The sequence below is a fragment of the Panthera onca genome, chromosome D2 (assembly GCF_046562875.1).
Source record: "Panthera onca isolate mPanOnc1 chromosome D2, mPanOnc1 haplotype 2, whole genome shotgun sequence".
Taxonomy (NCBI): Eukaryota; Metazoa; Chordata; class Mammalia; order Carnivora; family Felidae; genus Panthera; species Panthera onca.
Window position 1 is genome coordinate 54,921,245 of NC_138349.1, and position 21,559 is coordinate 54,942,803.

The following is a 21,559-nucleotide window of genomic DNA, read 5'->3' on the forward strand; positions in this document are numbered from 1 at the left end:
TACATGGACCTAGAGGGTATTATGCAAAGTGAAATAAATCAGACAGAGAAAGACAAATGCCACAATGATTTTACTTATATGTGGAATCTAAAAAACAAACAAAAAACAGAAGCCGACTAATAACTATAGAGAACAAACCAGTGGTTGCCAGAGGGTTTGATGAGAGGTGGGGTGGGCAAAATAGGTGAAGAGGATTAAGAGGTACAAGTTTCTGGTTATAAAATAGGGGCACCTGGGTGGCTCAGTCTGTTAAGTGTCCAACTTCGGCTCAGGTCATGATCTCACGGTTTGTGGGTTTGAGCCCCACATCGGGCTCTGTGCTGACAGCTCAGAGCCTAGAGCCTGTTTTGGATACTTGTCTGTGTCTCCCTCTCTCTCTGCCCCTCTCCTTCTTGCGCTGTCTCTCTCTCTCTCTCTCAAAAATAAATAAATATTAAAAAAATAATAATTTACAGAGATGAAAAGTACAACATGGGGAAGGAATATAGTCAATAATATTGTAATAATGTTGTATGACAGATGGCGTATGACACATGGTGACTAGACTTACCACGGTGAACGCTGGGTAATGTATAGAATTGTTGAGTCACTGTGTTGTACACCTGAAACGAATACAACACTGATGTCCACTATAGGTCAATTAAAAAAAAAAAAGACTATGGCTAATGACATACATAACCTACCTCGAGTGCTTGGACAGTGTTGAATGAATAAATGTGTATGGAGTTGATAACAGAGCTGAGACTGGACACCGGGCCTCTTGACTCAGCCTGCTGCTTTTCCCTCCCACTGTACCACTTTCCAGGTAATACATTTTGCTAGCTATACCTGTAGAAACCCAAAAGAAAACAAACGTATATAACCCAAGCTTCTCTTCTAATATTGTCTTTGAAATATTTACAGCTGAAGGCAGGTACAATCTCTACACAGCGGATGGCAAATACATCTTCAAGGAAAGAGAATCATTTGATGGCCGAAACATTTTAAAGGTCAGTACATAGCAGGTGAATTGGAAATTCTTTGGCATGTATCCTAAAATAAGAGAGGAAAACAAGTTGTTCTCCTTTTAACAGTAAAGTACATTTTTCTCATGCTTCCCATAAGGATCATTGATTGAAAGGCTGGCTAAAAAAACAAACAAACAAACAAACAAAAAAACAACTAATGTCCTAAAGGAAAAGGGAAATCTTTTTGAATCTCTCGAGGCTGTGATGTCTCTTATTAGAGTACTTGAAATTGATGATTTAAGAAACAAGTATCTAAACTACTTGGACCCATAGCAATAAGTTGATTTTAATGTGGTGAGTTTTACTTTGTATTTTACCTCTGGAGGTCTGAGTTTGCATTTTTTAAGTGAAAAAGAATTGTTTTGTTCTAATAGACTTTTCACTCACTGCTCTCTAAAGTTGTTTTGTAATTTGTTTTTACTCAGGAATAGCCTCTGTCTGAAAAGTAGGCAGTCTGTCTCTGACTGTTGAGGTTTTGCTTTCCTGAGTGTTAAAGTAATCTATGAAATTCCCATAAAAAGGGTTCTTCAGGATTGCATTTATCTTTCTCTTACAGACCACATTCTGTAATATCCATGATTTATACCCTCTCTATCAGGTTAACATGTCATTGTGCCTCTGGGCAAACACAAACAAATTGATACAATGGAGAGGTTTTTAATTCTTCATTTCACTTGTTCTGTAAGGGGTTTAGGTCATACATTTTCAAAGCCATTGGATGGTTTTTAGAGTTGGGAAGAGAGTCTGTATATAACTTCAGAATAAACTTTAGCTTTAAAAATGCTCTTTTGGGGCGCCTGGGTGGCTCAGTTGGTTGGGCATCCGACTTTGGCTCAGGTCATGATCTCACAGTTCGTGAGTTCGAGCCCCGCATCGGGCTCTGTGCTGACAGCTCAGAGCCTGGAGCCTGTTTCGGATTCTGTGTCTCCCTCTCTCTCTGCCCCTCCCCAACTCATGCTCTGTCTCTCTCTGTCTCAAAAATAAATACACATTAAAAAATAATAATAATAAAAAATAAAAATGCTGTTTCTTTTTCCTTCCCCACCTCATCCTCCATTGCCATATCTGGTCACTTGGCACTTTTCTTGCCAGATGCCTAATGTGATCCAGTTACCTCTAATTCATGACCTCACTTCAGCACCTGCAGACTTCATACCACAGAACCCACCAGGGCAATGACTGCATCCACTCATAGGCAGGCATTCAGGCTTCTACAGTTTATAGAGCTGTGTCGATTCCTTCTTTCCTTGATATCTTTCCTCTTTCTGAGTACTTTTCTTGTTTTCAAAGTAGCTATGGTAGCTTTGGTTTGAGTGGCAAGCTACTAATGAATTCTGCAGCCATTTACTGATTTTCCCAGGCCACATCTTCAGTGTGATATGAATCTTTTTCTTCCTCTATCTCATTTTCTGGGCCTTTTCCAATAATAGCATTAGTTATTTTGCTTTTTTTGTCATTGTTGTTAGTTTGATTAGGAAAGAAAAGTAGACTGAATGGGGAAAGAAATCTGTAGGAATGACTCAAGCTGTCTTGGTTCTTTTGGAATCCGAATTAGAGCTCAGACCGTATGCTGATCAAAGTCAAGTGTGAGGCACTTTGACATCAGCAAGAGGGAGGTCATGGCAGAAAGCCTGTGCAGTGGCTGTATGAACAGTATGGGTGTCTCACCTAATACTTAATTCCTCTCATTCTGAAAAGTCCATCTTCCAATTTAAAGATGCTTTGCCTTGAAATCTTCCTATCCACCCCAGTGATGGCATGGGTGCAGCTCCCTCTAGTGTTAACAAGGGCTTGCTATGTTAGTAGTACCCTAACTGGTTGGTGCCTCATCACAGTCTCAAAGCTGGGCTCAGCTAGGGACTTACAGACTACTTAATCCAGTTTCCCACTTTAATTTCTAAGGGCACAAGATCCAACATAATTAAAGTGGCTGGCCAAAGATTACCGATCGTTAGTAGCTGAGTCTGAAATGAGAGCAAAAAGATTCAAATCACAAGTTAGCATTGTCTCTGCTGCCTCCCATAAAGAAGCTCAGTGTTTAGGTAGATATCATTAGGTTTTTGCAGTTTGGCGTATCTGTTTGAACTGTAATAATGTCTGATTAGAAGTTGTTTCATAAATGTTGGGGCAATGGTGTATGCCAGTTAGTCTAAAACTGTGGCTAATTAAGAATTAGACGTTGAATTGAATGTAACACCAACACCAGCAGAAATACTTATTGGCTATATACCATCTGCCAGACCATGTGCCCTGCAGATAAAACAGTCATTATGATACAATCCCTGTCTTCCAGGAGCTTCCTGTCTTTGAGGGGTACAGACTGTTAATAGGCAATTATAATATAAAATGGTGGGGGCGGGTTACAGGTATGGAAAAGTTCCTTTGAACACAGATAGTTAGAACAAAGTGTCTTTTGATACACTAATATTTTACTTTCTAATCATTAACTGCAGAAAATATAATCTTTCACCTATATTCAATCAAAGGAATTCACTTTTCTTTGAGAATAAAGGTAATATGTGGCCTCCAACAATTACCCACCCCTAAACGCAGAAGTAGCTATGGTAGCCCACCTTTTGGAATTTCCATGAATGAACATGCCTTTCTCAATTAGAACATAAGAACCCATGGGCCCCGACACCTTTGGGGACAAAAAAGATTCCAAAAAACCAAAGAATTGTATATGTAGTTTTTGTATCAGATAAAATGATTACATTTAGAAAGAAAAAAAACTTCAATTTCACTAACAAGATAGGAACTGACGTGGAGAAAACCGAAAGATTAACTGCATTGGTGGTTCAGGAGCCCAAGCATATGTGTGTAGCATATTAACAGCTGCTTAGGTCAAGGATCAGGAATGCGGGTGGTGAGAAGCAGCCTTAGAAAAAAATCAGCTTCATCTACTATTCAAAGAGAAACAAAAGGAGAAAGCAAGCCATCGCACGTTGCTCTGAGAATTTAATAAGTAACAGCCACCTGCTCTTCTCCTCCATGAAGGGAATTGGTCCTTTTGGCCTGGTGTAATATTATGCGTTCTGGGTGCCTTAATAAGAAAGAAAAAAGTCTTTAATGTCTTCTGGAGGTAGAAGCCACATTTTTCTTTTGTACGGCTCTTTTGAGAGTTGTTGCAGCTGTAATAGACCAGTATTGGGTTATTCATAACTAAAATAAGAATTTTACCTGCAGAAGGACTTTGAACTGACAAGTAAAAGAATCATTCTCCTGTGGTTTTCAGATTAGAAAAGGAGCATATGTATTTGTGATGGGTTTTTATGAAGATGGACAGATAGCTCTGAAAGGAGCATGTACTCATGAAGATGACCGAGGCCAAATTCACAGGGTAATGTCCCCTCAGACAGTTTCTATTTCTAATCTAAGAGATAGGAACAAAGATGCTATTTGTTTATCTATAAGGCAGTGATAAACTTGTAATTGGAGAAATCATGCTGACCTAAAGACATACTATACTGCCAGAAATAACTGCTCCCTCGCAAGTGGAACAGTCAGAAACTGCCAGCCCCAGAGAGAGAAGTGGTCTTAATGGCAGTCTGTTTGGGGGCCTGTGAACCTACATTAAGCAGTAGAATCATTATTCCAAGACTGTGCTCTCAGCAGATTGAACAGGAGTACAGTATTAACTGTTCGAAAGCATAGCTTCTGACTGCAGTGAAGAGGAGATATTAGAGTCCTAGGTTGTACTTAGTAGAGGAGGTGATGCCATACAAATAAAGGCACAGTTGACACAGTATTTGGGAAAGAATAGAAAGAAAGTTCTATAGGTCCAGAATCAAAGGACATCATCACAGTGCCATTTCTTCAGACACTTGAAAATCCTGGAAAATATAAACCAAGTAAAAAGGAGATGAATTTGTGCCTTTTCCATTTTATATATAGGAATCTTTAGAGAAAGAGGGAATTGGTGCCATTAAAGTAACTGTATTGGTTCAGGACGTTAAGCATCCAACTCTTGATTTCAGCTCAGGCCATGATCTCAGGACCATGAGATCGAGCCCTCCATCAGGGCTCCATGATGGGCATGGAGCCTGCTTAAGATTCTCTCTTTTCCCATATTCATTCATTCTCTCTCTCTCTCTCTCTCTCTTTCTCTCTCTCTCAAAAATAGCCATATTGGTTTTTAATATTTTACTTGAAAAGTGGTTTTATTTTTGAAAATATGTTTTAAATCTGTCTAGCATCATTGAAGCTTTTCTTGAAAGGTATAAATGAGAGTAACTCAAATATTCCATTCATTTTTGCTTTTGTTCCATCTCTGTCCCTTAACCTCTTTTTAAAAAAGGACAGTTAGAATGAATAAATTTAAATGAGAGATTTATTTAATTTACTTAAGGAAGCTGTTTAAAAATATTTTATCTTTTTTTGGTAAAACATATACATAGAACAGTGCATGAAACATACATATACATTTAACAAATAATCATGAACAGTATAACTACTAACAAGGTCAAAAAGTAGAACATATCCCCCATGTCCCTCCCTGGCCAACTCTTTAGTTTCTCCTTAGGTAACAAATGCACAATTAAATTCTTAAACACTCTCAGTGAACATTCTTGTTTTGAATGATTACTTTGTTTCAAAGTATTAGAAGACTATTGAAAAGCTGAATTCATTTTTGTTTTTTTCTGGGGAAGAGATGTGAGACTGGGAACTATGTAGAAATAAAAAAAAAAAAAAAAAAAAAAGATACGAGGGGCACCTGGCTGGCTCAGTTGGTGGAGCATGATGCAACTCTTAATCTCAGGGTTATGAGTTCAAGCCCCACGTTGGGCATGGAACGTTCTTAAATTTTATATGTATTAATGACTACAAAGAAAGACTAATATTTAGAAACTATTATTTCTAAGGAAGAAAACATTGTGTCTTTCATTATCCAGCTCAGTATTCAGCCATATTATATACTGTGATTGAAAATTACTTCTTAGTCACATGGCTGTTTAGAATTTTTTTTCTTCAAAACTGCTCTTTCAGAAATACTTTCCTTGAGAGTCTATCACTACTTGTTCCCCTGCACTATTATATCAGGATAAATAACAGCAAATTGAATGTGGCCTAAAGTTATTCTCTCTCATAACCACCGTTAAGTATGGTGTTGTTTTTACTAACTGCTGTCTCTGTGATTTGACGTTTTTTTTTTTTTCTGTGACTTGAAATTTTAATCTTATTTAGGTAAGTAAAATCACTAAACAGACATCGCTTCCTCTCTAAGCTATTTATGCTTATACACTTATGATACTAAGTTCAGTTCCCTTGGACACACAGATAGTTTGTAATAGTTTTGTCCATAGCATTGAAAACAGTCACATTATTCGTGATAATCATGTGAAGTAGGAAACATGTTAGAGGAGCAAACATACAACTTTCTGAAGAATTTGACTCGTCAAGTTAAGATGTGGAAAAGGTCATTTAGAGAATAAGAGAATCCGTGGAAATTATATACACTCACACACAACACACACACACACACACACACACACACACACACTCAATTAAGGATTGGAAGATAGAGTTAAGAAAATGGCAAAGGTGAAGAGATAGAAAATATGAGGGGAAAATATGACACAGAGGATCCTCAAACAGTGCAAAAATTAAGATTCTAAAAGGAGGGAGCTCCTGGATGGCTCGGTCCGTTAGGTGGCCGACTCTTGATTTCGGCTCAGGTCATGATCTCATAGTCACGAGTTTGAGCCCCACATCAGGCTCTGAGCTCACAGAGTGGAGCCTGCTTCGGGTCCTCTGTCTCCCTCTCTCTGCCCCTTCCCCACTTCAAAAAAAAAAAAAAAAAAAAAAAGTTAAAAAATTGAAAAAAAAAAGATTCTAAAAGGAGACAATAGAGAGACTGTTCTTGAACTTGGATGAAGGAGGCTCTACTCTGGTGTTGCCCCCAGGCACTTGGGAGTTGCAAAGAAAAATCCTCTCCAGAAGACAGTTTCATCACCCTCCACCTACTAACATCCCTCCAAGGAACTTTCCACTCCCCCCAAAATGGCCAGTACACAGAGATAGCGAGGCATCCGAGGAGACCACTCTCTGTAAGCAAACAGACATCCAAAACTCAGACACGACATGCTGGAGTCATCAGACTCAGACTAAAAACAACTATGCTTCCTGTGTTCAAAGGAATAAAAGCCAAGCTTAAAATGTTATCAGGTAATTGGGAACTGTTACAAAAGCAAAGTGACGTAGCAGTTTTTTAAACCAAATAGAAATGCTAGAGCTGGAAAATGCAGTAATTGAAATTAGGAGCTCAGCAGTAACGTAGACAGAGAGAAAGAGATGCAGTGAACTGGAAGGTCAGAAGAAATCCTCCAGAACGTTGCATGGACAGAGGGAAAGGTAAAAATTAGAGCTGAGAGGATAAGAGACCTGTAGGATAGAGCGAGAAGATCCAACGTGCATCTAGTCCCAAGTCCCAGGAGAGAAGAGTGCAAATGGAGCAGAGCTGATGAAAGACACGTGAATTCGAAACAGGAGTTTTGTGAAGTGAGCTTATACCGTACTTTTCTTTCCTACAACCTATGACTGCATCATGCACAACAAAACGGACAGCCTTAATTAACTAAAGTGCTTGGGCCCCAGCAGTTATTAAACTGAATGACTGAAATTTGTTGGCAATAGCTACATTACAAAGAACAAAAAAACAAAACAAAATTCAGCTAAAGTATGCTTTTCTTAAAGTAGATGATTAAAAAAAAAAAAGGAGGATAAAAGGTATCCAGGAATTCTTTTTATTATTCTTATAACTTTGCTCTGAAACTGTCAGAATAAAAATTTCTAAATGTAGGAAAGACAGACGTGCACATAGGAGGGGAATAGGATGCTAGCCATTTGCTGTATTTTTAATAACCACCTTCGAGAAGAGTTGAAATCTTAGCCGTGTTTTGTTTCAGTGTTTAGAATAGATGCAGCTTTTATTAATTGTTGATCTTGCTGCAAAAATTGGGCCATTTGATTTCAAAGGGCATAAAAATTTAACATAAGGAGCAATTTTCTGATTAGAATGTTTCATATTAGAACAAGCTACTAGGAAGATAGTGGCATCTTTCATTAGAATGCTTTTGTTTTAAGAAATGAGAGTTCCATTTCATTTCATTCTCCCTGCTGTCATCCCTTTCAAAGTATTCCCTATGTAATTCCCTGAAACCTATCTCTCACCTCTATTGTTGAACTGAAACAGCACTGTAAAGGTCACCAGTAGTCCCTCTTTGTTCAGTGCCTTGACCCACTTTTACTTTTTTCCAGTAACCACATTGAGAGTATTAAGTGCTTTTCTCCTTCAAATGTTCTCTTCTCTTGGCTTCAGTGGCAATTGGCTCTCCTGGTGTCTACTGTGCCAGTGAATCTACTTTTTTTTTTTTTTTTAAACATTCACTGCCTTGTAGGGCTACTTTCTAAGGTTTTGTCCTTATCTCTGTTTTTCTCTTAACTGCAGTCTTGTTCTGTGCAAATTCTACTCATTCTTCACGTACAGATACTACATCCTCCCTAATGGTTGATGACGCTCTTCCCCCTCTCCTTACTTTGATTGTGCAGAGACCTGTCATGTGCTCCCCAGTGTTGAGCAATGTTCCTGTCCCTGGCAACCACTCAGGAAGCTTTTCTGGACTGACTAAAACTGTTTTTTTTACAGGAATCAGATTTTAGAAGAGGAGATGAAAAAGAGTTTTTGTTTGCCAAAGGAGATAGTTTTACCCCATACATGAGATTGTAAACGCTTAGAGCAGGGGCCAGCAAACTACAGTCCAAGGGCCAAATATGTCCTGCCACCTGTTTTGCACATGGCCCTCAAACTGTGAATGTTTTTCATATTTTTTAATGGTTGAAAAAAAAATCAGAAGAAGAGCAATACTTGAGGACATGTAAAAATTATATAAAATTCAGATGTCAGGGTCCATAAATAAGATTTTTATTGGAACACAGCCATCCTCATTTGTTCATGCACTGACTGCTTTTGTGCCACAGTGCCAGAGTTCAGTAGTTGTGACAGACACCATATGGACATCTTGCCTTTTATGGAAAAACTTTGCTGACACCTACATGGTGTTTAGAGTGTAGTTTAATTTTCTTTTATTCCACCCAACACAACTTCCTGCTTTATGATTAGATGTGATGCTCATATTTAATAGACCCTCAAGATATACTAACTATGTCATATTTAGTTAATAGTCAATCCTATTGAATTTCTATCTACTCGAATATTTTCTAACAAATGTTTGTTTCTTTTTTAAAATGAGTTTACTAGGGGCATCTGTGTGGCTCAGTCAATTGAGCATCCAACTTTGGCTCAAGTCATGATCTCTCGATTCGTAAGTTCAAGCCCCACATGGGGCTCACTACTGTCAGCGTGGAGCCTGCTTCAGATCCTCTGTATCCCTCTCTCTCTGCCCTTCCCCTGCTCGTTCTCATTCTTTCTCTCTCTCTCTCAAAAATAAACACTTAAAAAAATGAGTTTACTAAATTCAAGAAAAAGAGAGTCCCAAATTAAATATACCTATAGCTCATACTTGTAATCTTCTGTTAATAAGTGAAGTTCATTTTTCAATTAAATTTGATTGCAACTTTAGTACTCCATATAGCAAGATTCAGCTGATACAGATCATAATGAACTTGAATTTACACTTAACCTCCTTTTATTTCAGAATACATCCAAAACTAATTTTATATTTCTCTGTGGTATACATTCATTAACTTGAAAGACAAACAATGATTTCTTTAACAGTTTTATTTATGCCTTATTACAGAATATTTTAATAAAAATTATTGAATGAAAAATAAAGAGCATTGCACTTGTAAGTAAATTGTGCTGATTTTATAATTAGCATGAATATCAGAAAAATTGGGGTTTGAGAACAAGCCTGGGACAAGATATCTTGCCAAAATACAGCCACTATTATTTTGCAGTTAGTGATAAAATATGGCTCTGCCTTCATTCATTTTTTTTTTTTAACATTTATTTATTTTTTGAGAGAGAGAGAGCACAAGCAGGGGAGGGGCAGAGAGAAGGAGAGACAGAATCCCAAGCAGGCTCTGGGCCATTAGTGCAGAGCCCAATGTAGGGCTTGAACTCACTGACGTGTGAGATTATGACCTGAGCCAAGATCAAGAGTCAGAGGCTTAACTGACTGAGCCACCCAGGTGCTCCTGTTCTTGACGGTTGAAAACAAAACTCATGAAAATGGGAGATTGCAGGAAATCGTTAGAGGCTTTTTCATATTTTACTAGTAATAGAAATAACATACTGTACTTGAAAAGAAATGAAATACTTCTGACAGGTGATGGGACAGTTTTTTCAGGCATCAGAGGTAAAAGAAAAGTGCAATTTGGAATGCTTTAGTTTAGTTTTACATAGTCTTATTTTAGGCTGTTGGGTTGGGGTGGGAGCCAGGGGATGGGGAAGATGCATATTTTGGGACAATGTCTTGTCCTAAGTAGTATTTTACCATAACTTTTCCTCTGCCTTTGTTTATGTATCACTTTGCTTGGAAAGCGAAGTCTTAAATCATTAATGGGGGCAAGCAAAGACAAGATTGTCAGTGAGGTGAAACCATCATTGAAATGAAACTGGAAGAGAAGCATTTGGCTGATTTTCGACAAAGCCAACATCCATTCTAGAAAAATGCACCTTCTCTGGTCTGTTGCTGTCTGTTCGTACATGGTTTTTCACTCTCTTGAATTTATGCTTATTGGTTATTCATCTTTGCACTGGTGCTGGAATACTTGTATGTGTTGTCTTGGCTCAGGCAGGGAATGATGGGTTTGGAAGGGTCTGACTGCACAATGACAAGATCTAGGCCATGGTTTGGCAAAGACAATGACAGTAGAAAATATCTTCTTGAATACCTACTAAATATAAAACACTAAGCTAGACGCTCGGTGTATTGGGGGAGGGAGAATAAATAATTGTCTTTTGTCCCTCCAATTACATTCCTGTGAACTCTTTGAACAGGGTGCTTGTTTTCATTGTGGGAAATAGTAATCTCTTTTATGTACTCATTTCTAGGGATCCAGTCATATCACTTGGGGTATATATCACAAACTTAGTGAGTTGTGTTATAGTTCATTTGCGGTCCATTGTAGTTGTTTGTTTTTTTTTTTTAATGTTTATTTATTTTTTTTGAGAGAGAGCACAAACTGGGGAGGGGCAGAGAGAAAGGGAGACAGAGGATCCGAAGTGGGCTCTGTGCTGACAGCAGCAAGCCTGAGGTGGAGCTTGAACTCATGAACTGAGAGATCGTGACCTGAGCCGAAGTTGGACGCTTAACTGGCTAAGCGACCCAAGTGTCCCGTTGTGGTTTTTTTAAGTTGTGGTACAACATACATGATAGGAGATTTCCCATTTTAACCAATTTTAGTGTATAATTTAGTGGCATTAAGTGCAATTCACATGGTGCAATCACCACTACCATCCATCTCCAGAACTTTTTTATCATCCCAGTTGAAACTCTGTACCTACTAAACAGGAAGTACTCATCTTCTCCTCCCCTCTTTCCCTGGTACCCACCATTTCACTTTCTGGCTCTATGGATTTGATTACTGTAGGTGTCTCATATAAGAGGAATCATACAATATTTTGCCCTTTTGTTTCTGGCTTTTTTTTTAATGTTTGTTTTTTTTTTTTAATTTTTTTTTTTTTAACGTTTATTTATTTTTGAGACAGAGAGAGACAGAGCATGAACAGGGGAGGGGCAGAGAGAGAGGGAGACACAGAATCGGAAGCAGGCTCCAGGCTCTAAGCCATCATCCCAGAGCCCGACGTGGGGCTCGAACTCACAGAGCGCGAGATCGTGACCTGAGCTGAAGTCGGACGCTTAACCGACTGAGCCACCCAGGCGCCCCAATGTTTATTTATTTTTGACAGAGAGAGAGAGAAAGAGAAAGCATGAGCAAGGGAGGGACAGAGAGAGAGGGAAACACAGTCCGAAGCAGACTCCAGGCTCTCAGCTGTCAGCACAGAGCCCGATGCGGGGCTTGAATTCACAAACCGCAGGATCATGACCTGAGCCAGAGTTGGACGCATAACTGACTGAGCCACCCAGGCTCAGGTTTCTGGCTTATTTCAGTTACATGTCTTCAGGCCTCCTCAATGTTGTAGCATGTATCAGGATTTTATTTCTTTTTAAGAATGAATAATGTCCCAGTGCGTATATATACTCCATTGTGTTTTTAGCTACAGTGTAGACAAGCCAGTAGCCAAATATAAATCTGTACCCAGAGATGGTGACAGGGCACTGTCTTCTCTGGAGCAGCCTATTGTTTAAAGACCATGTTAGATTGGGTGGCTTGGTGCCAACAATACCTGAGTGTTACTCCAAATGTTAAAGGACACTGGTGCGAACAGATCAAAGAAACAAGAGTGAAGTCCACTATGCCAGGAAACATATTAAGTTGATGACTAATTAAGAAACAATGTCCTCTTTCCCATATCCCAAGGATGAAACAGTTTTCCAATTCATGCTCAAACGTGAACATTATTACAAGTTAAAAGTGAAAACACAGGATGTAAATCAGCCAAAACACCAATTCAGAGTTGACCCTCTCAGTTGTGGATTAAAACATTGACACCATTTTCTTAAACTATAGAGGTCTTGTTCTCCTAACTCCTGAAGTGTGGCAGGGCTTCCGAGGCCTTTTGCTTATTTGAGGTATAGCCCTTTGCAGAGGGGAAGGAGGCCGTCTGAACTGAGTGATGGACAACTAAGTGTGTGTCATAATACATAATGCCGCATTGGTGCTGCTGGGGCTGTGGTTCTGCCAGAGGACGGAGTGTTTCATGCCTCCCTGTGTAATAAGTTGACTTAGTTGAAAATCCAGGATAACATGTGGCAACCTCTCTCTCATCTTCCCGGGAACCACTACAACCTCAGCTATTATTTGGACAACTGTTATTTGTACGTATTTATACTCTTGCCACCGTCTGATGTTGCTGAGGGCCATCTGATTCGCTCAGCTTCTGGATGCTGCTCTCACGTTGGAAAAGTTGGAACAGAGTGGACGGAGCCTGATGACCTTGTTTTCTCCCCTCTCACGTTGTTCTTTTTCTGAATGTGTTGCTCGGCACAGGAGTCAGCCCCTTTACGCCCAGCCTCCCTAACGCCACTTGCCTAGAGACACGCAGGCCAAGAAGAAACCATCTCTGCTGCTGTCCCCCGTGCTCCCTTTCAGGGATTTCTTTCTGCCGACTTGCACCTCCTGTCTGATACATAATACAGAGATCAAACACTTCTGTTGCATTTGTTTGTTTGAGGGATGATTACAAATAATATCTGAGGGATGATTACCAAACTGAAAATAAGAGAGGTGACATATTTGAGTGACCGTGAAGAGGCCTTCTTCCGAGGGCAAGAATTTATCTGCAGAAATATTAGCTACATTCGTTCTGAAAAGCCACCTCCCGGGGGCCTGGAAGAGCCTCTGCTAGCCAGGAGCCACCAGCGGCAGTTTTGCCCTGCTAAGGCAGTAATATCCATGCCCTGAGGCAACGCCTTCTCTGGAATAGATTTTGTAGCCAAACGAACTCCCAGCTGCCCATCTCTGATGGTAATTCTACCTGCTGCTGTGGAACCAGGGCAGAGCGTTCTTTTGTGTGCAGGGTTGGTCCAGACTCTGCAGCCCTGGCAGCATGGCCTCCTCCCTCTTCCTTCCTTCTACCTCCACCCCGCATTTTTTTCCTGCTGCTTTTTAAAATTGAACAGCCCTGCAGGGAGGGGAAGTCCCTTGGCATTTTGAGTATTGAGGTGCTCAGCAGAACTGCCTGGCATCCTGTTTGTGTGTAGCTGTTTTAATTCACTCTCTAATAGGTCGTTTGGACGAACCAGCAGAGTCTTAAACTAAACTTGATAATCCTTATGTCAGCAGTGAGGCTCAGGCCAAACATCCAAAAGTGCAACCCTGAGTGATGATTTGAGGGAAGTTTTGAAGCCTTTATTCCCTGGCTGTGTCTGGCTGGCTTCTCTGCCTGGTGCCTCCTCGGGTCATGCTGTTAACATCCCTCATGCTCACTGCGGCTAAGACAGGCAGGTGGTCCGGGAGAGCAGAGTGAACGAAGGACTCTCACGTTCACGTTCCCATTCCGTGTAAGGAGCCCCTTCGGTCGCTGGAGATGGGACTTGTGCTCTGGTGACGTGCCGGCTCTTGGTGCCCCTTTAATGGATGTGTGCAGAAGCAGGAGTGACGTGCCGATGGTAGAAGAGCTACTCCGCTGATTCACAGCCTTCTTGCCGCGGTCCTGATGCAGGCACTGATGTTATCGGGACCTCCTCCCACAGACTGGCCTTCACCTTGCTCCCTGGGGCTGCGGTGTCCCAGGCCTTCTGGAAGTACATTATGTCCTCTCTGTATTGGCTATTATTAGCTATTATTATTGGCCCTCTCACCACTTGATTCACTGCAGTTTGTGGTTTCAGACATTAAAAGTGGCATTTTGGGCAGAGTTAGGGCTGTATTTGGAGATGATTCTAGGAAAATAAGTACCTGCTGGCCACTCTGTCTTTTATTCTGAAGTAGGTGTTCCTTTTCCAGTCTGTTTATTCTGAAGGCAGTGTCCCTATTCCAGTCTTTAAAAATACTACAGCCCTGTGAGACCAGATGATGACTGCAGAGGCTGTAAGTTGTCACAGTTCCTACTAAACCTTTTCATTTTTTTCTTTAAAGGAAACTCTGCTCTTTGGTTCCTGTGATGATGGATTAATGGTTATAGTCAGTGAGTGATGATCATAATCAGAGCTCAAAATTCCATCTCATAATTGATCTTGCTGTAGTGCAGCACATCCTTGTAAAGCATTGTCGCTGTTTAAAGATGGAGAAATTGGGGGAAAGAGTGGCTATGTGGTCATTGACAGGAAAGCATTAGTCTGCCCTAAGAACCATTTTGACCTCTCTCTCAATAGAAAAGAAGTTTCTATCTCTGGTTTTCAGACCAATTTGTGTTTTGTCTGTGTGTAGAGGAACACGGCTTAGTATGAATAGGCTCAGTTGTGTTCTTTTGTGATATTTAGGAAGAATCCATAGGAGTACAGTCTTTATGAGTATTTTAAAAGTAGATGGGAGGCTTTTTTTTTTTGACCCCTGGATGCATTGGATCTCCGTTTTCCTTCTTGTCTCCTATCTCCCACATTTACTCGCTTCAGAAGTAATGTCGCATGTAGCCAGAAGAAAAATGTAAAGTACCGAAAGGCTTGAGAATTTGAATTGCATGCTACCTGGGCAGAGATCCAGAATCTTTTTTTTTTTTTCCTTAGGTGAGGGGAATTTTAACAAAACTTTGAAATAAAGCTTATTTGTGGGAAAAAACCTTTATTTGTGATCCTAATTCTAAGTGAGATTAGTACTGTGACCTATGCAGAGCTGCGATATTCTTCAGACCTATTATATTTTCGGTCTGGTGTCCATTACTTTCTGTCTACTACCTAAAGCCTTCCTCTTGGACGTGCAGGCCAATTTCATGAAGAGCATTTCTGACATAGACCGTTATTTGTTCTGTTGCTTTTCAGAGAGGATCTGCCAGGGGCCGTACTGATCGTTTTTCACATCATTTGTTTCTCATTCTTGGCCACAGAGCCACGTGAACACTTTCTTTGCAGTCTGATTCACGCACGTAGCCCAAGGATGGCACTTCTCCACTTGGCATTCTTTGGCACAGATTTGTTATTCGAACCGTGGCCCTCAAAACACACTGGCTTGTGGGTGTGGCCTTCTACTGGCCCGTGTTCTGGGCCTGGTCCTGGGGTCTCTTAAATTTATATCCCAGTGTTAGTGGTTCTGGCCTATCTGGTTCCTTTCTTTTAAATGGAGCTAATAAAGCTCAGCTCTGGTTTACATCACAGCAATTTTTTGAAGGGTTAACGAGCTGGGCTTATTGAGATACTTTTAGGTCCTTAGAGGAAAGGTGTGATTTAACCACAGCAAGGCTTCATGCTGGGATTGCCTTCCTACAGAACCCCAAGTGCTTGTCAGACTATCTTCCATTCATGCTCATACCATCCTCCCTGCTAGGGAGGCAGGTGGGTAAGCATTGTTATTGAGTACAAAATAAGTGTTATTACTGTTACTCTTATCTGAAAACGGGGTAATTGTAAAAAAGTAGAACTTGGTAAAACAGATTATGGAAGAAAAACACTGGGGAAAACCTCAGAGTATCATGCTCTTGATGTTGCTGTTTACTTTGGGTCTCAAAAGTCTGATTGCTATACATGAAAACAATAGGAAACATCCCTTCTTCTGGAGAAATGGGACCCGGCACATCCTTCTACATACTTGCAGTAATTGAACACCAGTACTTATTTCCTGTTGCACTGCTTTCTTTATGTTCTAAGGGTTAGTTTAACTCACATCTACCAGGAATGAGTATACATTTCACAGGACTTCTATACGTTGGATCTTTATTTTGGACTTCAAAACTGACTTTCCTCACAGTGGAGTCATGTTGGACAGCATACAGTTCCCTGGGGCCTCTCAGCACAAGAATTGGATGTCCGTAAAAGAGAGATCTTTGGAGAGAGGAGGCCACTACTCTAAGATGGAAGAGAGGGAACAAGCCTCATTTGGGAAGCCAGCTGGGCAGAGGTCCCCAACAGATTTGTCATTGTGCTGTTGAGGATCGGCCATTCATTCAGTTCTGTGGCTTGAGGTCACAGATAGAAGGCCCCTTTCCACCCTCTTCCCACCTGTGTCTGAGACTTTTAGTCTCATCTTGCAGCCTCGTCACACATGGAGTTATTTCTGGTCTTTCGTGGTTGTGTCACAGGACCTAGGAAGGGAGAAGTAGGTCTGAAAGGAATGCAAGGAAAAATGACCACAGTTAGCCTTTAAATCTTGCTGTTTGTTTTCTTTCAGTGTATACCACGACATCACTAGAAATCAATAATTCTCTCTGTGTTCTCTCTAGGAAACAAACATGTACAAACTAAGAAATGATAGGCTTCACAGATCACGTGAACAGAGGAAAGCAGGATGGTTGGATTTTATCTGTCATGGAAGCCTTGGCTTTGACCTATTAAAAAAACAAAATTCAACTGAGTACATTTAAAGATCTGATTGACTTTATTAAATGATTCATGAATCCGGCAGCATCCCATCCTTGCAGATAAAAAGGAGCTCCAAGGAGGCGTACAAAATGGAAGGCTTTTATGGGAAGAAGGGAGTTGGGTGCGAAAAAGCAGTTTCTAGCAAAGAATGGTTTGTTTCGGGCAAGGTCACCTTCCTTTAGGGTGAAGGCAGGGGTCTGTCAGGCAGATGACCTCGCCAGTACTTACCAGGTAATTCCAGATTGGTGAAAGGTCACATTCCTGGGAGAGGCTGAAACTGTAGTGAGGTTAGTTATTAAGTCTTTGCTTAATCGGGCATCGGGCTTAGCATAGGTGACTCCATTTGGGGCCTGCTTTTATTTATTTATTTTTTAACAGAGCAAAAATGTTTCATCTTGATAATCCACACTTCTGTCTTTACTTGGTGAAAGGAAAGGTTTGTTCAGTTTTCTAAAGATACTGGGAGTATTCGGTGAAGGATAGCAGCTGCGTGCACAACAGTTTTCAAATGTTGTATTTATACTTACTTAGATTTACGTTTTTCTTCTTAAATTGTCCAGTTTGATACTTATTAATTACAAGTAGTATCACGAATGTTTGAAGTCTTAAATTCTATTTCCTTATCAAATATTTGTAGTTTTGTGTAGCTGTTTATCGTTATGTTCCTGTACAGCAGGCTTTTTTTAAAATGCTGGCTTCCAGCACAACAGGGCTCTGTGTTAGTGTGTGTCAGAGATGTTTTCAGAAAGAAAGTGGCTTAGGTTTCAAAATTCCCAAGGGAGTTGTTATAAAATAACAGTGAGGAGAAAAAACTCAGCATGATTTAAATACCTCAACATGATTCTTTTTTAATTTAAATTTTTCCTGTTAGGTCTTTTATTTCCCAAACAATAGACTGCTTTGCTCTTCCTGAACTACTTTAGGCTAGAGAGAATTTTTTTGAGTTTAAGCTCTTTCCTCTTTCCTGTCTCAGGTACCTAATTAAATAGAGCCACTTGTGCTTATGTTCATCCAGAATTCCAGTAGAATTCTTCCAGCTGAACTAGAGCAATCCCACAGCAGGTTCCGGATACAAAGGTGGCAAGGAAAGTAGGAGTAGCAGGTGAAAGAATGTGCTCATTTCAGTCACCTCAGCATGACTGGCTGGGGTGCCCTCACTGGGGCTTGAGCTGGGGTGTTGGAAGGGGCACCACCCACAGAAAGGGGCTGGGGGTGCAGCGGTACAGGAGCCCAGGTTCCAGAAGTTAGGCTGCCTAGGCTTACATCTCCATTTGCCTTTCTTTTTCTTTTCCAGCTTTATGAATCTCAATTTTGCACCCTTTACTGGCCATGTACCTGTGGGCAAGTTACTTAAGCCTTTTAAACTTCAAGTTCAGCTATAACATGGGAACTAATAATAAGTATCTGCTCCTTGGGGTTTTGAGGATCCAGTCGGATGGCCTCATGAAGCCCAAAGCATAATGCCTGGCACACATACTTGCCCAGTAAGTTGGCCAGTAACAATCTTTATTTTATTAGGGTTGTCAATACATATGTACTGTTCACTCTGATTTTTTAATAGACATTTAATAATACCGGCATTGGTAACTTTGTTAAAAATATCTCCTATTTTGGGGGCACCTGGGTGGCTCAGTTGGTTAAGCATCCAACTCTTGATCTCAGTTCAGGTCTTGATCAGTTCAGGGTTATGAGTTCAAGCCCGGCGTTGGGCTCCGCATTGGGTCTGAAGCCTACTTTAAAAAAAAAAAAAAAAAAGAATCTCCTGTTACAATATATTTGAGTTCATAAAAATTTAAATGGACCTGGTAAAAACCCCCATAAGGGAAGTAAAAGACACATGACAAAGGAAGGGGGGATATATTTGCAATTCATACCATAGACAAAAGGGTTTACTTCTCTACTGTATAAAGAACTACTAGTCACTAAAACAATAGACAGTTGTAAAGTTTTTTATGGTGATATGCTTCCATTTAACTGTGCTACAGATTTCATGTTGTGAATACATATATACTCCGAGCAAAACGGGAAAACTTTAGGTTGGAGCGGGGCTTGGGACACATGTTGCCAAAGAAACGGCCATGAGTGTGTAAACAGACCTGAAATTTTTGTTTTTCCCCATAAGATAGCTCCCTCTCAGAAATGTTCTGTTACGTCCATGGTACCCTCATATTTACTCTGTCATCCAGGATTTTTCTTATCTCCTTTTCCTGACTCCCCCATCTCCAGAAAGTCACTGAGTCTTTTCTGTGTTTCATTCAGAGTATCTCACATCTGCTCCAGTCTTTCCAGTCATGCAACTACTAATCTCTGTCATGACTGAGCTGCTGCTCTGGTTTCCTTTACTTTGTCTTGCTCCCTCGTCCCTTCAGCACAGTATACCACACCCAGATCAGTTTCCCTAAAACAGGGTTTCATGTTGGGCCACCAGCCTTCAGTGGTTCCCCACCATCTAGAATGGAGTCTGACTTCTGAACCGGACCCTCAGGGTCCCTTAATGTGATTCACCGTCCTATGTCTCTGGACTTAGTCTTTCTCACTATGATTCTTCAGGGACCCTCCAAACACCTAACCTGGTCTGCTTGACCCTGCTGCCCTTGCCCATTTCTGCCTTCATGCTAATCTCCTCCTTCTGTTTTCTGAGTCTTATACTTGCTGCAAGCCCCAGCTCAGTTCCCGTCTCCTCTAGATGGCTGTCCTAGGTGCCCAACCTCAGCGCCCATTGTTTTCTTGCCTTGATGCATTTACTGATTGTCTGTACCTCCCCTCTCACACTTAACCTTTGCCACCTTTGTTGTCTTCGGTAAACTTTTTCACTGAAGCAGGACATACTACAGAAAAGTACCTAGATCACAGAGTAAGTCAGTAACTTTTCACAAGGTGGACACACCCGTGTCATCCATGTTTCTCTCTTCTGATTCACACCCTGTCTCCCTAACTAGATGGTAAGCACCTGGGAGACAGAACCAAATCGCATGCCTTTGCATAAAAATGCATCACATCAGCTACTCGGTGACATTTCAGATCAGGAATTGGAGCTAAGAAAGGGGTCTAGGCTTTGACAAATAAGAAATACATAGAAATTTAAAGGAGTACACTAAATTTCCATTACTAACTACAGATTCTTTCTTGACAACTAGTTAACAGTTGAGGCACGATTAGAGGGAATATAGCTTTGGCGAGTCCTGTTCAAGGATTCCTAGATGGTGACCTGTATGTAAATAAGACCTTTAAATCTGTTGCCAACAAGGCCATGTCATACTTTCTCTTTTCAGACATAATGTTCACAGACATATGCAGCATGAGTTTTTGTTGTCATTGTCTCCAGCAAATATTTATGGATCACATGCATCCTACTAGGTACGGTTCCAGTGTACGGTGCTATTCAGCTGTGAATAACATAACAGATCCTTCCTCTGTAGAGCTTATATTTTAATGAGTCACTAGAAATAGTTGACAGAACTAAAAGAAAGGCTTAAGACTAAAGATACAAGGACTAAACAATACAATAACTGACAAATTGTTACAAAATCCTCATCAACATACAGAGAGAAAAAGAACATGGAGATAGGAGGGGCTAAAGGAAGATTAGCACCACCCTAGGGGTTTCTGGGTAAGAAATCCATTTATGATATTATCAAAAGGTATGAAAGAGGATGGCAACTCAGAAAGGTAAAACAAGTTCAGGGTTAGAACAGAGAGATGTCAAAACCATCATAGGAAATACTCAATTTTCAAGAGCACCTTACAGTTTATAAGGAAGGTACTTTGACTTGTTCCTCTTACTGGATTTTTGCCCACTCTGATCTCGTACAGTGGGTGGTATCATCTACGCACAGTCATGCAGCTCCCGTGTGCCGGGTGTAAGTTGACGCTGACTGCAGCACTCTCCCAGGCTGCTCTTATCACCATATTTACTATTTACTTTAAACCTAAAGCATGAGGATCTCTCTGGCAGATCACGCTGTCTACAGGTTATCCACATAAGGCAAGGTAAAGTTACAGGGGTATCACTTGCCAGCTCCCAGCTGTGGCTCTATCACTTGGAAACATAGGCAGAGGGAGTGGAAGGTAGAGGACCCACCCATAGGCTGCTAATCCTTAAAAAGTAACTTGTTGAAACTGTTATGAGTTCCCTTTTAGTTTAGTTTTGTCTTGTCTTTTATTGCCCCTTTGGTGATACCTTTTTAGCATGTAGAAGGCTTTGGTTTGCAAAGCTATAAATCTGCCAGTCTTGTCGACATGGCTTTCACTTCAAATTAATGTTCAGCAAAGGGATTAGCAGATAACCGTTTCGGGCTGTATTTCTTTACACAAAAGGGTGGATATGGTTTGAACAGGCTGCCAAAGCCAGGAAGAGAAGTTAATTGTATAAATCAATGCAGGCAAGAGCTGGTCACCTTTCTGAAAGACAAGACAATGCAGCATACAACCTCTAAATAGATCTTTGGGGTCAAGTTGATGTCATGTTGAAGGATCAATATTTACGGGGCTTTATAAAGTTAGCCTTTAATGAAC

The 21,559-nt window shown here is 40.6% G+C and overlaps 1 protein-coding gene across 7 annotated transcripts in view; it reads left to right on the plus strand.

Moving 5' to 3' along the window:
* ASCC1 (activating signal cointegrator 1 complex subunit 1) overlaps nucleotides 1–21,559 on the plus strand; it is a 112,306-nt gene that overhangs the window by 83,392 nt on the left and 7,355 nt on the right. For 5 of the 7 annotated variants that reach the window (XM_078434348.2, XM_078434352.2, XM_078434351.2 and 2 more), the window contains exon 9: nucleotides 904–989. The exons of 1 other annotated variant lie outside the window; for it this stretch is intronic. In XM_078434348.2, coding sequence (XP_078290474.2) covers nucleotides 904–989 — 86 coding nt within the window. Of the gene's footprint in view, nucleotides 1–903; nucleotides 990–16,905; nucleotides 17,135–21,559 lie in introns of those variants that run through there. One more of the 7 variants, XM_078434350.2, reaches the window with a different exon arrangement.